At 37.3% G+C, this 13,110-nt stretch overlaps 2 protein-coding genes across 2 annotated transcripts; both read right to left on the reverse strand.

Moving 5' to 3' along the window:
• Positions 1-1,736: 1,736 nt before the first annotated feature.
• slc22a13a (solute carrier family 22 member 13a) lies at positions 1,737-6,116 on the reverse strand. Its single transcript, XM_069510878.1, has 10 exons — positions 5,606-6,116; positions 5,427-5,530; positions 5,183-5,337; positions 4,303-4,471; positions 3,916-4,036; positions 3,440-3,534; positions 3,147-3,361; positions 2,953-3,061; positions 2,645-2,851; positions 1,737-2,008 (listed from the first exon to the last, which is right to left on the reverse strand). Exons 1-10 carry the CDS (start codon positions 5,975-5,977, stop codon positions 1,939-1,941), a joined length of 1,617 nt encoding a protein of 538 aa, XP_069366979.1. The 5' UTR covers positions 5,978-6,116; the 3' UTR covers positions 1,737-1,938.
• A 2,318-nt stretch (positions 6,117-8,434) lies between these two features.
• LOC109638430 (solute carrier family 22 member 13-like) lies at positions 8,435-13,018 on the reverse strand. The gene is made up of 9 exons (XM_069510879.1): positions 11,269-13,018; positions 11,090-11,193; positions 10,846-11,000; positions 10,572-10,740; positions 9,643-9,763; positions 9,268-9,362; positions 8,977-9,191; positions 8,783-8,891; positions 8,435-8,690 (listed from the first exon to the last, which is right to left on the reverse strand). The coding sequence occupies exons 1-9, from the start codon at positions 11,638-11,640 to the stop codon at positions 8,480-8,482; spliced, it is 1,551 nt and encodes a 516-aa protein (XP_069366980.1). The 5' UTR covers positions 11,641-13,018; the 3' UTR covers positions 8,435-8,479.
• Between the last annotated feature and the right edge of the window lie 92 nt (positions 13,019-13,110).

Genomic DNA, 13,110 nt, shown 5'->3' on the forward strand with positions numbered 1-13,110 from the left:
GGACTTTCTTGGTATCTTAAATAAAGTTGGGGTACTGTAAATGTCTCGAGAATTAAAGAAATCATGTTAACATTGATTCAAAAAGTGAGCACAAGAAAATGATAAACCACTTATCAGTAACAATCACAGTTAATGTTATTTTCACTGGTCACCAGGTAGTGTCTGGCTTTTTATGGAGAGTGCCTCAGTTTACGGCATGTTTGTGATGGTTAACAGGAAGCACCAGAAAAAAAAGAGGAAAACTTCTCTTCTGGTAATGGGAAATGAGTCAATCACCTTCTTTAGTGGGTTCACCAGTGTTTAAAAAAACAGTTTGTAATGAAAACGTGATGTGGTAAATATGTCTTAATGTTACTACTGCAAAAATGAATTTTACATGAAGGTAGAGAAAAACAACTGTACGTATTATTTCTCATGAATACTAGGTGTAATTTGATAATTTGTCAAATATACTACTTCTACTCCCACAATTACAATGAAAATATAGCTATGAAAATCAAGTCAAAAATAAAATAACAGCTTGATGTAATTCAGCAGTTGACAGAAAATTACCACATTTTAGAAATGATCTTAAACTAGAAGACACATGACTGAACATATTTTTTTAATCTGATGATTAAAACAGATGTTAGTTTCAAATGTTACCCCTAAATTCTTAACAACCTGCCTATCATTAGATAAACCACCAAGATTAGCACCAGCAAGTCTGATGGCATTTGGGGAACCAAACAGATTGACCTCAGACTTCATCGTTAAATATAAAATAATCTTGGGACATCCATATGTACATGTGTAACTGAGTGTTAACCTGGCTAAGAGGCAGCATGAATATAAACAATAGAGAGTTACAGATTTATTTCTGTTGGAGAGGTATGAACCTAGAGAGCTAAGAGCAGTGTCCTCAAAACACAGATCAACTGAATCAAAGAGATCTCACATTCACACACAAGAGGTCAAAATTGTACACATACAGTTAATTGAATGTAAATTGTTATTGTTTACAGCTTTAGATATGCTGTGGCTCTGTGCCTAATGCCTGCTCTGTAAACATATGAAACATGAAAATGGTTTGCTTTGAATGAAGATAATGAGTGAATAATCTGTGATAAAATGACACCTTGGAAGTCCCTCTCCTACCAAACTATGTGTTTTGTTCCATTGTTGTATGTTTGATCTTTGCATAATGATTTGTGTGCAGTTTGAAACTTACAAAGATGCTCTCAAATTCATCTGGTAAAAGTTGAACATTTCAGTGCTCACCTACTATCTAAGTATGTGTGTACTTGCAAGCATCAGTGATATCACAACTATGTTGGAAGTCAACAATAGAAATATGCATGTGAGAGTGAAGATTTCTGCAGTAAAAAGGTTACCAGCAACAGCTATAAAGCAAAAGCTGCTTACTATGTTGTTTATATGACCAGTGCATATAAACAACACCTTGCAAACAGAAACACTATACATTTGATTGTTGCTTTAAATAGGTTATATAGATGTCAAACCTTGACAACTAACTGAAAGTTATTACCACCATCTTGTTACAACATTAAACATCTGTAACCATATAATATATATATATATATATATATATATATATATATATATATATATATATATATATATATATATATATATATATAAATATTGGGATCACCAAAAATGTGTCAAATGCAAAGTTTGAATTTTGTTGTGCCCCTTAAGATTTTACCGCTAAACTGCGCGGACTCTGTGATGCATAGCTTTTCAAAATTATTTTTATTTAGTCAAAAGAACACCGACAGCAGTAAAAAAAAGAAACTTGAGTCAGATGCAGTAAATAGGCAAAACACACCGGGTGACAGCAATATCAAAGGCAATGAACAATCCAAATAAAAAGTTTATTTTATCTATATATGGCTTACGTTACATACAGCAAAAAGAAAAGTTAAAGTATTCAAACTAGAATTTTGTGGATTTTGTTGTTTTCACCACTGTCGGAGTCTTCTGCTCTCTTCTTGTGGTAATATTCCTGGAACAAAAAGGAACACAAAATGATTGCATAATATAAAACCTCTACCCTTCTTCCTTCTGGTAGAGTTTTATCTTTATCTTAATTATTTCTAGAGTGACCATGGATGGGTATTCATGAGACAGTAGGATTCATGAAATCATGTCTACTGTTTGTTTCCAGACAGACCCCAAGGATAACTTAGCTCCTTTATCATTACAAAATCAGTTGGTGAGCCTAAAATATATACTGATACATTTCAAATCATATTTTAAGAATATATTTATATTCATTTCCTCAAAGGTGACTGAAATTAATTGACCTTCTCATCTCATCTCAGCATAGCATGAAACTGGTAACAGAGGAATACAACTATTCTGGCTCTGAGTGAAGGTAACAACATTCTTTTACATCTTTTGTATGGAAACAAATGTGTATGTATGTTTTTTTAAGATTTGGACCCAATTAGATGCTTCCTTTCTTTATGCTATACTGCTATCTTATCTAAGGCACTGTTCCACACAACCTAACCTCATGTTATATGGGTTAATGGGGATGGGCACCCATGGTCGAACTGCAACTGACCCCTAGTGAAAGCTAACATTTCCAAACTTCTTCTGTAAATCATCACAGTAATATGGTTTCCATTCAGCTTACCAGTTGTTCTCGGCCTCATCAATTGAATCAGGAAGCTCGTTTTTGCTGGTCTCAGGAAGGAGGAGAGATAGAGTTCCACTGACCACTGCTAAGCTGCTGAAAACTGCGATGGGTATGGAAAAGTGGTAAATGGCCAACATGTTGAGCAGGGGAGAAATCAACCCTGCTACTCTAAATGCTGTGGAGCCCAGGCCAACAGCTGTCTGCCTGAAAGAGGGAAACATGGTGTTCATTTTTAATCATAAAAAATGTATATGTACAATTTCTATAACTATGTATGTTGCATAGGCTACTTGATTTTTACATACCTGACAGAAGTCGGAAACAGCTCTTGAATGTAGACCATACAAACTGAACCACCCCAGTTCAAGAAGAATTTCCCTGTGGTTGCAAGGGCTGTGACAACAACAGCGTTGTCTGAAATGTAAGTACAATACATTAGACCCCTGATAGTCAACTGAATTTATCCTCATGTACTGAATGTGACACATGAGCAATTTACCTTGAGGGAAAACCAAGGTAAGCAGGCAAACCAAACCTCCTGTGAGGAGGGTTGATATCAGGGATATTTTTCTCCCCACCAACTCCAGAACCCAGATACAGAGGAGATGTGCTGGAATCTCAGTGATTCCAAATAGGAACTGAACCAGGAAGATGCTCAGGCCAAACTTACCCACATTCAGAGTGAGGCAAAAGTATCCCAGATTTAATGAAAACCTTGATAAAACAAACCACAGTGGAAATCCAAGTATGTCAAATTAAAAAAAAAAAACATATTAAATGTGCTTTACTTACCAGGCAAAAGATATAATGAAAAAATATTTCAGGAGCACGGTTGAGTTAAATATTGTTTTGATTCCTCCACTCCGAACTTCTTGTTCCCTAGTTACCTGCAAGGGAAATGTATTATTATTAAATTGAGGATAACACCAAGTAGAGTTATCATGCTGCAGTTGTATACCTCTGCTAACCAGTGCAGTTTCAGGCTACAGTGATTTTTTCTTCAGACTCATATGAGGTCATTTTACCTTGACTTTTCAGTCAGTGGGTCTTCGTGAACAATTGTGCCAAATTTAAAAGGATTCTCTTGAGATGTTTGTAAAATAATGCATTCATCAGACAAAAAAGGGTTTTGTGAGGTCAGAGTGAACTGAAATATCATGTTCACATAAACATGAGGTCACTCTGACCCTGACCTTTGACCTTCTACTACCAAGATGTTATCAGTTCATTCACTTCCTAAATTGTAGATTCAACTGAATCCAACTTGCCGTGAGGAGAAGATTCTCTGGGATGTTCTTTTTATTGATTGCTGAAACCTTACATATCAACTTATTAGCTTCTTCAGTTCTTCCATGTCCCAACAACCATCTTGCAGATTCAGGAATCCACCTTAAAAAACAACATTTTTAAATGTCAAAGAAAATTTGTCAGAGTCTTATTCAGAAACTGAGCTTCCAACAAGAATAATTGTTCAACACGCATTGTTAGTGAACCAGTTTTGCATTTGCTCATTATCTCATGTAACACTTGAGCAAAGATGCCAGATACACATGGTTAAACAGAATTTGGTCAGATTGATATGAACAGGGTGTGTGATAATAGCTGCATACAGCGCTGTAAAAAGGATTATGAATTTAAGTATACAGAGCACATACCATATGTAGAAGAATACAAAGGCCTGTACTCCTGCCAAGACAAACTGTGCTTTTCTCCAGTCACGAATATAATATACCAGAAAAGCCATGGCGCACTGTCCAAGAGCCCCAAACATCTGGCTCAAACATGAGGCAAAAGACCTTTTGGTGACCCCAGTCCACTCTGTAGCTACAGACAATTTAAACACCAAAATCATGATACAGCAACAAATGTTTTTAAAATATAGGATCGTTTTATGCCAGAATTTAGGGGCTACATTGGAGAAAAAAAATAGGACATTTCGAGGAATGAAGTCATAATGTTACAAGAAAAAAGTCATAATGTAACGAGAATAAATAACATCTCGAAGAAAAACACGTAATTTTAGATTACATGCAATTTCAGAAAAGCAGCCTGCGTCTGTGTTAAAGTGACATGGAGCATATTGAGAAACTATACTTTGGTATAGATTTCCCATATAACAAATGACTGAATCTTTTGCCACATCAGCACCACATTATCTTAAGTATCAATGATTTCAAAAGATTGTGCAAGAAACTAGGTCTATTAAAATGAAAGAACCATAGAGATTTGGGGGACATTTTGTGGAGGAGGAAATGGCTGTGTTTTTCTCCCTCAGTGTTTACAATCATATTCTCATAATATTATGACTTTAATCACGTAATATTACAATTTTATTCGAATATTAACTTTATTCTTGTAACATAATAACTTTTTTCTCCAAAAATTACAACTTTATACTCATAATATTATCCTACAATTAGCCTATGACTTTATTCTTGTAATATTATGACTTTATTCTTGTAAGGCCTCAATACGCCTAGTACCATGTTTTATCATGTCTTAAAAATCAAGGAAAAATTTACAAAGAAGTCATACCTAATACAATGGAGTTTATCCTGTATCCTCCAATTGCAATTCCAATAATGAACTGTGACACTGTGTAAACATAGAAATTTGGAGACAAACCAGAAACTAAGACAAATATTAGCAGAAGGACCACTGGCAGCTGGGTTGCTCTCCTGCGGCCATACCTAAAATTTAGAGAGTGGATGATCATAAAAATTAGAACGTTTTACAGCATTTTGCAAATGACCTAATAAATCACTTCCAAGTCACTTACGATTCAGCTGCAGGTCCAAAGATAATGGCACCAATAAGTGAACCACTCATGAAGACTGTCTGCACAATTTCTACCAGAAAAGACTTGTCACAGATGAGATCAAACTGCAAAAACAACAGCATGACAGTCAGCACAGTTTACAGAAGAAATCAGAAATCCTACATCATACTTCAACTCACATCAGTGACAGTTGTGGCCTCATATAGAGTGCTGTAGTACACCCATCCATTCTGGCAGCCTGTAGTCTCATTGAGTCCGTTCTCCCTGATGACACTGATGTTCCAGTCCACAGGGACAAACATCTGACACCTGCTGAAGGTCCCATCCTTTTCCCGGGGCAGAGTCAGGTTCAGCTGCTCATCTGTGGTCAGGTTAGCATCAGCTCTGAGGATCCAGTCTGTGTTACAGTGTCGGTCTGGATCTGACTGGACAAAAAGTAAACTACAAAAGACAGTTTGTAGTAAGATATTTGGGAAGGTTAAGGCAAGAATGAGAACCTTCTGGAAGAAACCAAAGTCTCCGATGGTTGCCAGAGTCTCTCCGAAATCCATTTCCACACTGCAGATGATTTGTTGGGCTTAACTGCTCAGCCGCTTTAGTGTGGTTTGAACCACTTTCAAAATAAATATTTAACCAGATGACTAGTCAGTCTTTAAATATGTGAACATTTGAATGTAAACTTGGTCAGCTAATAGTTTACATGTTATTCAGGCACATAAACAAATAAGAAAGGTTTTTATCACATATTTAACAAACATTACCTTGGATTCTATCATGTGGCTATGCATATTCAAAAATATATAGTGTCTTGTTTTAAAAATCTTTTTAAAAAGGAAAATGTACTTACTGTTTGTTCATATTAACTGTGCCCGTTGTAAACTTGCCTGTTTGGAATGCTCTGTTCTCTTCTCCTGTGTTAATGCTCTTGAGCTACTTATTACGGATTCCTCCTCATACAGTTCTGCAGTATGCTGTCACTGTTTATTGTTTGTGAGGTGGACGTTGTGAGCAGAGCTTTTTATAAACGGTCTATGTTGCAGAGGAAATTTTACATTCATCTTAGCTGGTTTATCTGCAATTAATGTTTTTAAATTAAATTGATTTATTACTGTTCACATGTGTGACTCAGGGACGTTCAAAGACATAATGGGGGGCAGAGGCTCAAATGAGAAAAACGCCACTTCTCATAATTACTTATAAAAAAGTTAAATAAAGCATCACATCTATGACTCAACAATTTATTTTAATACTCACACATTTGTTAAATACTGTATTGGAAATGTGTCTTTTGTGGATGTACAATTGCACGAGCAGACATGTATGTGGAGGACTGACCAAATGGTTGACCAAATGGTTATCTAAAAGAGCAACTTTAGAGTTTACGATGATGGCCTCGAGAAGCCACAACTTAATGGCATCTCTTGGTATCTCTGATTGGGATCAAACACCAGGGGTCTCACAGGGGGATCATCCACAGAACAAGTAAACAACACAAGGACAGCGGTCTCCTCCTCTGAGTTATAAGTACACAGATTCTCCTATGTTCTTTGCTCTTTTGTGCATGTCATTCAGGTGATGTGTACTGATGAGTCCATCTGCAGATGCTGAATTAAACTTACAGAAAGAAGTGTTTGACTTTGTGCTTGTTTCACAGAAATTGCCACTGCAATACTCAAGAGTAGTAGAATGAATAGTTATTAGATGGGGAGCCTGCAATCAAAATTATGCAGTTTAAAGGACACTACAAGTAAAACACAGCTTTTTCATGTACTGGTCAATTTTTGAGATTTTGGTCTGATTTGCTTCCATGTCTTCTTTCACTCTAATGGAAAGAAAGCTTAACAAAAACACACATTTAGATGGTGTTTGTTTTACCCTCTGTCTGTTTCCTCAAAAGACACAGGTGAACAATATTTGTTTTTGTCTTTAGGGTAATTAGATGTAAACTGGAGGCACCGGTAGCTTTGTTCATCACCGCTCAGCTCCACACAAGCAAAGAAAAACCACCACAACTGGAACCGGAGCTGGGAGGTGCGATTGTGTGCTCACTAGTGCACCTTCACTAGCCTCACGATTTGTATGTATCTCAATGCATTTGATTGTATCACATCCCAAATTTCCTATATTACTACAGATTGTCCAAAGATTTAAAAATGAGACATGATTATGTTGAAGAAAACCTTTGTGAAACATTCTACTCTGTGTTTGTAATGTTCTTAATATAAGACATTCATCATGAGAGGTAATCAGTATTCATGTCACATTTCACTCTCTGTTTATAGTACACATGATTAGTAATAAACATTGTCTCAGCATGTTGTACTCCCACCAGATATATCCATGTTATAAAGGCACGACATGTAGTTATATCCTCATTATAAAACACTACGTAACCAAAATAAATCAAGCTGCTGTCAGGAAACACCCTAAGATTTAATAGGTGTCAGAGAAAAGGCCAAACATAATACAATTCAAAATTGGCCCATATGGAACAGTAGGGGGAGATATTTTAGAGAGTACTGACATTATTATTTTTAGGACAAAGGTGAGCAATACAAGCAGAGATATCAAGGCTTAGTCTTCAATTGGGTTCCAGAGCCTGCTCGAGTTTATCTCTTGTAAAAGAATAAACTCTACTGTATTGACCTTTGAACATCTCCAGTGAATTATTTTGAACACTGTAGTGAATCAGTAATTGAGAAAGTTAGGTGGTGGAATAGAACTCTAGAGTAGATAATTCATGTTTATTAATGAGTTAGTAATACGTTTTTTTTGCTTTGGACACAAGGAAGACTGTTTTCCCCTCTTTTCTGTCTTTATGCTAAGTTAAGCTAACCGTATAGCTGTCATATAGCTGTTAGAGTGGTATCAACATTTTCATCTCACTCTAGTGTTATCCATGTTGATTAGGATGTACATCCAAGTTGGCCTGTAACTGATCCCTAACAAATGCAAACATTTCCAAACTTCTTCTGTAAATCATCACAGTAATTTGGTTTCCATTCAGCTTGTTTAGAATAGAATGTCTTTAATGTCATCACACAAATTACAGTTTACTGGTTGTTCTCGGCCTCATCAATTGAATCAAGAAGCTCTTTTTTGCTGGTCTCAGGAAGGAGGAGAGATAGAGTTCCACTGATCACTGCAAAGCTGCTGAAAACTGCGACGGGTATGGAATAGTGGTAAATGGCCAACATGTTGAGCAGGGGAGAGAGCAACCCTGCTACTCTTAACACTGTGAAGCCCAGGCCAACAGCTGTCTGCCTGAAAGAGGGAAACATGGAGTTCATCCTCAAAAATATTAAGTTAAATGTACAACATTTAATTTTTGCATAGGCTACTTGATTTTTACATACCTGACAGAAGTCGGAAACAGCTCTTGAATGTAGACCATACAAACTGAACCACCCCAGTTCAAGAAGAATTTCCCTGTGGTTGCAAGGGCTGTGACAACAACAGCGTTGTCTGAAATGTAAGTACAATACATTAGACCCCTGATAGTCAACTGAATTTATCCTCATGTACTGAATGTGACACATGAGCAATTTACCTTGAGGGAAAACCAAGGTAAGCAGGCAAACCAAACCTCCTGTGAGGAGGGTTGATATCAGGGATATTTTTCTCCCCACCAACTCCAGAACCCAGATACAGAGGAGATGTGCTGGAATCTCAGTGATTCCAAATAGGAATTGAACCAGGAAGATGCTCAGGCCAAACTTACCCACATTCAGAGTGAGGCAAAAGTATCCCAGATTTAATGAAAACCTTGATAAAACAAATCACAGTGAAAATCCAAGTATGTCAAATATAAAAAGTACATTCTAAAATGTGCTTTACTTACCAGGCAAAAGACATTATGAACAAATATTTCATGAGGACTGTTGAGGAAAATATTTTTTTCAGTCCTCCACTCTTGACTTCTTGTTCCCCAGTCACCTTTAAATGTATTATGAAACACAGGACTACACTTTAAAAATGTAGGTGATAGCAGCGGTTTTCAAAGTCCCTAGAGGATGAGTCCAACTGACTGTGACGAACTACTCACTTTTCCTCTCACAAACAATTTGAGGAATTATTGTGTGATTTGATATAGGCAGTCATAGGCTTGGAATTTTAAATATTTTTTGTTGTGTCAAGGTGCAGCCAAACAGAACTGCTAGCATAGCTTTAGATTTAACTAATTTGTCAAATGTGGAGAAAACCGAATCTGACTTGCCGTGATGTGAAGAATCTCTGGGATTTTCTTTTTATTTATCGCTGCAACTTCATGTATCAACTTTTGAGCTTCTTCAGTTCTTCCATGTCCCAACAACCATCTTGCCGATTCAGGCACCCACCTGAAAAGATAGCAATTTATACATAAATTGTCCATAATTAGTCAGAGTCTAAGGCTCAATCCCATTTCACCCCTTATCCCTAACCCAACCTCCTCCATTTGATGCATATGCATGTAGGGATAGGGTGTCCCAATTCTTGTTGGGATGGACGGGTAGGGCCAAGTGTTAGGGCTATACATATACAGAGGGCTGTGAAAATGTCCCAGAATGCCTTGTGAATCACTGGCAAGATAGCTGCAAAAGGGACTCGAGAGACCCACAAATGTAGCATTTTCTCCATTAATAAGGATTTAGAAAAATTACAACATTAATTGAAATATCTTAGTTCAACATTGTTTCAATGTATAATGGTCATTTGTTTCACAACAACCTGAAAAACTCTCTACCGTTACACCTGCCAATGTCTCAGTAGCCAGCATGCTAATGTTACATCATGTCGCATCCCCCCTCCTTGAAGATACATGATGCACTTAATTTAACTAGCGTATATCAGCGGTTTCTGAACTTTTCTGCTCCTCTAATAACGATGCATCCTGGCAGGGTTGCCTACAGACCCCTGCTAGTAGCCTGAAGCAGTGTGCTTCTGATTTATATGGAGAAGGGGTAAAATGGGGTTGAGTCTTGATCAGAAAATTCGTTTCCAACAAGGTTTTTTTTAGAATATAAGACAAGATGGTAAATATCCCTTGTACGTTTGAAGGTCTTCTGCACAATTTAAGTTACAGACTACCTATGAATAGGAAGTGTGATAATATGCAAATACAGCACCGTGCAAAGAATAATGAATTCAAGTATACAGAGCACATACCATATGTAGAAGAATACAAAGACTTGTGCTCCTGCCAAGACAAGCTGTGATTTTCTCCAGTCACGAATAAAATATACCAGAACAGCCATGGCGCACTGTCCAAGAGCCCCAAACATCTGGCTCAAACATGAGGCAAAAGACCTTTTGGTGACCCCAGTCCACTCGGTAGCTACAGACAGAATTTGAACAACAAAATCACAACACAGCTACAGCAACAAATTTTCACCGTTCTAGTGATAAAAACCCAAGAAAAAATATTACAAAGAAATCTTACCTAAAACAACAGAGTTACTCCTGTATCCTCCATATGCCGTTCCAATAATGAACTGTGACACTATGTAAACATAGAAATTTGGAGACATACCAGAAACTAAGACAAATATTAGCAGAAGGACCACTGGCAGCTGGGTTGCTCTCCTGCGGCCATACCTAAAATTTAGAAAGTGGATGATCATAAAAATTAGAACGTTTTACAGCATTTTGCAAATGACCTAATAAATCACTTCCAAGTCACTTACGATTCAGCTGCAGGTCCAAAGATAATGGCACCAATAAGTGAACCACTCATGAAGACTGTCTGCACAATTTCTACCAGAAAAGACTTGTCACAGACGAGATCAAACTGCAAAAACAACAGCATGACAGTCAGCACAGTTTACAGAAGAAATCAGAAATCCTACATCATACTTCAACTCACATCAGTGACAGTTGTGGCCTCATATAGAGTGCTGTAGTACACCCATCCATTCTGGCAGCCTGTAGTCTCATTGAGTCCGTTCTCCCTGATGACACTGATGTTCCAGTCCACAGGGACAAACATCTGACACCTGCTGAAGGTCCCATCCTTTTCCCGGGGCAGAGTCAGGTTCAGCTGCTCATCTGTGGTCAGGTTAGCATCAGCTCTGAGGATCCAGTCTGTGTTACAGTGTCGGTCTGGATCTGACTGGACAAAAAGTAAACTACAAAAGACAGCTTGTAGTAAGAAATTTGGGAAGGTTAAGGCAAGAATGAGAACCTTCTGGAAAAAACCAAAGTCTCCGATGGTTGCCAGAGTCTCTCCGAAATCCATTTTCACACTGCAGATGATGTGCTGGACAAAACTGCTAAATTGTCCTGGAACAGAGTCAACATGGCCGTTGAGCTACCTGAGTTGAGTGTAAACAATTTAAGGTAAACTGACAATATTTGTCTCAGGCAATGTTTACAAGTGAAATGTTCCTTTTGTTTGACATGACCGTTTAAACTGTCAATGCATCTACATCATTACATACAAACCTGCACTCTTCATGGTGGCAATATTCCTATGATGAAAACGAGATAAGATCCTGTATTTGTTCCACAATTGGGAATTTTTTGTGTTGCAGCAGCAGAGGAGATGTGCTGGAATCTCAGTGATTCCAAACAAGAACTGAACCAGGTAGAAGCTCAGGACAAACGTAGCCACATTCAGAGAGAGGCAAAAGTATCCCAGATTTAATGAAAACCTTGATAAAACAAACCACTGTGAAAATCTAAGTATGTCAAATATTAAAAGAACATTGCAAAATGTCTTTTACTTACCAGGCAAAATATATAATGAAGAAATATTTCATGAGGACTTTGAGGCAAAAATTGTTTTCATTCCTCGACTCTGAATTTGTTGTTCCCCAATTTCCTAAAGACAAATGTATCATTATCAATTAGAGGTGAACATTATAAGAATATAGCTGCTTCCAATGGTTATCCCGTTGTCCTCTTACTTTATGTCTTGACAACATTTTATCCAGCCATCATCAATTTTGACGTGGTACAGTACATATGTATAGACTGACTGGTCATACTTTCATGAATTCTGTAGTTTCATGGCCTGGACTGAACCCACAATGGTCCTCCTGTATCCAACGTTCGACAATCAACCGCAGCCTCCTTTTCAAGACACTAGGGTAAATTTTACTGGGAAGCTGAAGAGTGTGCTGCCACAGTCCACCAATGTCCAGAGCCTTCAGCATCTCACACCAAATCTCATCTATACCTGGTGCCTTGCTGCTAAAGGGCTACTAAACTACCTCAACAACTTCTTGCCAGGTATATGGGACAAGGCTTCCCCCGAGTCCTCTTGATCCACAGTAAAGTAAGCCAGGAATGTTGAATTGTTTTGCAATGAAAATTTTGTAAAAAAGCTATTCTGATCCACTAAGAGTGTAAACAGTTGAATGTAAACTGTTTGGTAATTATTGACATGTTAATACACATAAATAACACAAACTCAGTTTGATCATATATTTAACAAACATTGCCCTCCCTCATTTGATTGATTGACTTTATTAAGGTACTAAAAATAATTTAGCATGTGTCCACATTTTCCAACAATGTGTAAAATTGGTCAATGAATCTCATTTGTATGTTTTCCCAACTATTCCACTTTAAATTATATGCTGTGGATGAACATATTCAAAGATTAAGTATATTTAAAAATGTACGTAATGATTTACTTTCACTTGCCAATCATCCGATTCAATTAACACTAATCATCCAGCACTAGCACAATGAGGAAGAATGA

Source organism: Paralichthys olivaceus, chromosome 16, assembly GCF_024713975.1.
Source record: "Paralichthys olivaceus isolate ysfri-2021 chromosome 16, ASM2471397v2, whole genome shotgun sequence".
Taxonomy (NCBI): Eukaryota; Metazoa; Chordata; class Actinopteri; order Pleuronectiformes; family Paralichthyidae; genus Paralichthys; species Paralichthys olivaceus.

Coding starts and splice junctions, on each gene's coding strand:
- slc22a13a (XM_069510878.1), bottom strand. CDS start 5,977: ATGGATTTCGGAGAGACTCTGGCAACCATCGGAGACTTTGGTTTCTTC. Junction 3,535..3,915: donor CAGAGAATCTTCTCCTCACG/GCAAGTTGGATT, acceptor TTTCCCTTGCAG/GTAACTAGGGAACAAGAAGT. Junction 3,062..3,146: donor TACCTTGGTTTTCCCTCAAG/GTAAATTGCTCA, acceptor CTTACATTTCAG/ACAACGCTGTTGTTGTCACA.
- LOC109638430 (XM_069510879.1), bottom strand. CDS start 11,640: ATGGATTTCGGAGAGACTCTGGCAACCATCGGAGACTTTGGTTTTTTC. Junction 10,741..10,845: donor GAGTAACTCTGTTGTTTTAG/GTAAGATTTCTT, acceptor TTCTGTCTGTAG/CTACCGAGTGGACTGGGGTC. Junction 9,192..9,267: donor TTCATAATGTCTTTTGCCTG/GTAAGTAAAGCA, acceptor TGTTTTATCAAG/GTTTTCATTAAATCTGGGAT.